Source organism: Silene latifolia, chromosome X (genome assembly GCF_048544455.1).
Source record: "Silene latifolia isolate original U9 population chromosome X, ASM4854445v1, whole genome shotgun sequence".
In the NCBI taxonomy this organism is placed as follows: domain Eukaryota; kingdom Viridiplantae; phylum Streptophyta; class Magnoliopsida; order Caryophyllales; family Caryophyllaceae; genus Silene; species Silene latifolia.
The window spans coordinates 111,375,479-111,379,158 of NC_133537.1; the positions used below are offsets into that span (position 1 = coordinate 111,375,479).

Here is a 3,680-nt window from a genome sequence, read left to right on the forward strand (position 1 = left end):
TATTGAGTCCTATCGCCGTCTCGTGGGTCGGCTTGTTTATCTTACTGTCACGCGTCCCGACCTATCCTATGCCGTGCACATTCTTTCGCGTTTTCTTAAGGAGCCACGGCAGGAGCATTTTGAGGCCGGTTTACGCGTGGTGTTAAGGAATAGTATTCCTATTCGTATTAGCTTTCCTAATTATTCCTATTCGTATTAGCTTTCCTAATTATAGCTTTCCTAATATTGGCCCATGGTTGTAACTATATAAACGTTTCTCATGATCAATAATAAACACAACTTACCTTTCATCATATCTTGACAATTATAAAGTCAGAAGAGGTGACATTCATGATCAGGGTTCGAAACTCGTCAATGTCAAAATCGCCCTTGCTTGTGAGTTGTGACTCCTTTTACACCGAAAAGAAGAGATGGCGGTGCTTTCTAACCCGTAACTCCGTTACTAAGCGGTGTTGAGAAAATATTTGGGAAGATGAAGGTTCGCTATGCATAGAGTACCTACCCATAAATCAACTATCATGCAACTAAGAAGTGTTTAATTAGTTGAACATCTTTCTCGCACGGCTCTTCCTCTTTTTTTTTATGATGCACCTACTTATTTATCTTCATCACTAACTTTCTTCCAATCAACTACTGTTGAATTAAATGTGTGAAATTTCAACATAAAGATCATACATACTCGTTCTGGAATTACTTCTATAACTTCCAAAAATGGCGGCATTGCATTTTGCTCACAACCATTTAGTGATCACCATTGTTGGCATCTTAGGTGAATACTATTAACATTCTTCTTCATTACCTCTCTTTTTTTACGTTATTTTTTTGTTAATACCAAATGTGTAGGACAAATAATCAAATATTGCATTGCATGATCTGTGTACGTAAACTTATGATCGTCTTTTTTGAAAACTATATACTTTTTAGGTAATATTGTTTCAGGCATGGTGTACCTTGCTCCACTGTAAGTACTCTTAATGTCGTTTTTCAATTTCTACATGGTTTAGTTTATGTTGGTATACTTTCATTTAACGTTGACAAATTCGGACTCATGAGTCATGATGACTAGCATTTTTCAATAGCGTTATCATATATATCAGTTAAATTAACTAAAAGTTGCGTTTCTTTATCCGAAAACGTTCGTTTACATATATGTATAAATTATAATTGTTGTACAGTAGTAACTTAAAATAAAGATGAATAATGTGTTGCAGGCCAACATATTATCGAATTTATAGGAAAAAATCAACAGAAAGCTTCGAGTCAATGCCATATGTAGTTGCACTATTTAGTGCCATGCTTTGGATATATTACGCTATACTCAAAACGAAGGAATACTACCTTGTCAGCATTAAAGTTGGATGCGTTATTGAAGCCTTGTACATCGTCATTTACCTCGCTTATGCCTCCAAAACAGCTAGGGTATTACGACTACTTACCCCTTGGTTTTTAATGTGTGTAATGTATCATGTATGTAGCCTATACCAAATCATATGGGTAATTAATAACTAATAATTTCTGATTCGTGTTTCCTGTGATTTGCAGATTTGTAGGGCCAAGCTATTTTTGTCTCTTAATTTGGCGGCTTTCTCCATGATTGTTATAATCATTCAGTTAATTCCGAGTAATAGCTCAAAACGAGTGCTAGTGCTTGGATACCTTTGTGCTATAGTCTCTATTGCTGTTTACGCAGCACCTTTGAGTATAATGGTAAGAGCTTCATGCGTGACTGTGTTATTGTAATTGTCCTTTTCTTTACCAACAGAGATACAGGCCAGCTGGCTGGGTATGTTTGTTTCGACTCACACCATATTGATGTACATAAAACGATCATGATGTTTTGGATCAAAATTTGGATTTGGTTATATACAAAACATCCTGATTGGTTTCAAGTTGTGGGTTTTGGATTTAGACAAGTCATTCTTTCTTTTTTTTTTTTTTTTTTTTTTTTGACAATTGGAAAGCGAGTAGATATTACATACGGATAGCTCCCTTAGCCAATCTATGAGCTATTATATTACAGTTTCTAGGGACAAAACAGAAAGAAATACAATGGAAATTGTGGACCAAATTAAGGATATCTTCAATAATAGACAAGTCATTCTTTAAGAGTTCGAGTTTGTCTTAACTATTATCAAAAACCGATCTTTTTTAAAGGTCGAATTGGACTTATCAGAAACCAATCTTTCATCCTTAATTCGTTCATATCTCCTACACAGGTGAAAGTTATTCAAACAAAGAGTGTGGAGTTTATGCCATTCGCCTTATCATTCTTCCTCACCGTGTGTGCAGTTATATGGTTGGTATATGGACTACTACGCCAAGACCTCTTTATTTCTGTGAGTTTAAATGGCTTATTCTATGCCTTCTCCTTTGTTCGTAATCTATACCAACTTTATCTGCTTTCACTAACTACATCTCATTGCTATCTAAACAGATCCCTAATATATTTGGTTTCGTCTTGGGACTTCTTCAAATGACATTGTATATAATATGCAAACACTGTTGTTTTTCCAAGGGATTGATCGTACATAATAACCTAGAAAATGGCATCGGTAAAGTGATTGTCGATTTGACTAATGTCGATAATCACCCAAAAATAGATGGCAAACATCAGGAGCAAAATCAATCAACATATCATGTTCAGTTGGACAGAGCCAATGAAGTTCAAAGGCATCTTGCATCTCTTGATAATGCAGTTGTAGTGTAACATGCCCTAATCATAATTATTGTCCATATCATGTTTGTTCATCTTTCAAACCCTTTTGTTTCCCCATTTAAATGAATTTTCTGATCTTTCGTAGGTATGATAAGAAAAACACTACGGAGTACAAATTTGTGGTGACTAAAAGTTTCATCCTATCATAATTAAGTCTTAAAACCCTTTAAATATAAGATTACGCTCATCAATGTGTATAAGTGTAGAGTAACAGTAAAAGGGAGGAATTGAAATTAAACAAGTATCAAAGATTGTGAATTCAGATGATTAAATGTCTTGCGTCAACAAACAACCTATGTTAACAAACAAATTGATCATTGATGGGGTCTTTTAATCTCAATTCTGAAATACTTTATTGTGAAAATCGGGAATTTCTGCTTCCTTATAGTCAACTAGCTCGAAACACGATAATTGAAAACCATAATTATTGAACAATTTAATCCAAGCGTATAGATTTGATTCAATAACAGCACTAATAATCAAAGGAAGCGAGATATAATGATCTCAACACACGTGATTACTAATTCGAATTATATATTTAGTCTATACTTTATTGTAATGAATCTGGCAAGTCAACTATCCACGTCAGCAAATGAAGTCAACAAGTTGTTAGGAAGTTTGTTACAAATACAGTTAGGTTGTTAATAAGTAGGTTGACAATTATAAATAGAAGTCAACAGTCATTTTGTCATTCATTCAAAAATATTTCATTACACTTTATCTCACTAAAATCTTACTACATTTGAGTTGTAATCTTGTAGTTGTTACAATCTTGTATCTTTTACATTTTGTAATAAATTCTTTAAGATAATACAATCAATTGATCTTCATCCGAATTTCTTCTTTACTTCTGGAATTCATGTGAATGATCTGCCTTGTGTAATCTTTCTTCCGGGTTAATTCCCTGAGAACCGTTACATCTGGTATCAGTCGCCATTAGAACCCCTGGGAAGCTTTCGCCATT

General features: G+C 34.2%; 1 protein-coding gene across 1 annotated transcript; it reads left to right on the forward strand.

Annotated features, from left to right (window-relative positions):
• The first annotated feature begins 567 nt into the window (after positions 1 to 567).
• LOC141623531 (bidirectional sugar transporter SWEET15-like) lies at positions 568 to 2,863 on the forward strand. The gene is made up of 6 exons (XM_074439634.1): positions 568 to 769; positions 925 to 961; positions 1,212 to 1,419; positions 1,543 to 1,707; positions 2,217 to 2,336; positions 2,435 to 2,863. Exons 1-6 carry the CDS (start codon positions 712 to 714, stop codon positions 2,705 to 2,707), a joined length of 861 nt encoding a protein of 286 aa, XP_074295735.1. The 5' UTR covers positions 568 to 711; the 3' UTR covers positions 2,708 to 2,863.
• Positions 2,864 to 3,680: the final 817 nt, after the last annotated feature.

What these genes read in the sequence shown, in the direction of transcription:
- LOC141623531 (XM_074439634.1), top strand. Translation starts at nt 712, where the DNA reads ATGGCGGCATTGCATTTTGCTCACAACCATTTAGTGATCACCATTGTT. An exon ending in ATGGTGTACCTTGCTCCACT is followed by an intron (nt 962 to 1,211) that starts GTAAGTACTCTT and finishes AATGTGTTGCAG; the next exon opens with GCCAACATATTATCGAATTT. An exon ending in ATGCCTCCAAAACAGCTAGG is followed by an intron (nt 1,420 to 1,542) that starts GTATTACGACTA and finishes TGTGATTTGCAG; the next exon opens with ATTTGTAGGGCCAAGCTATT.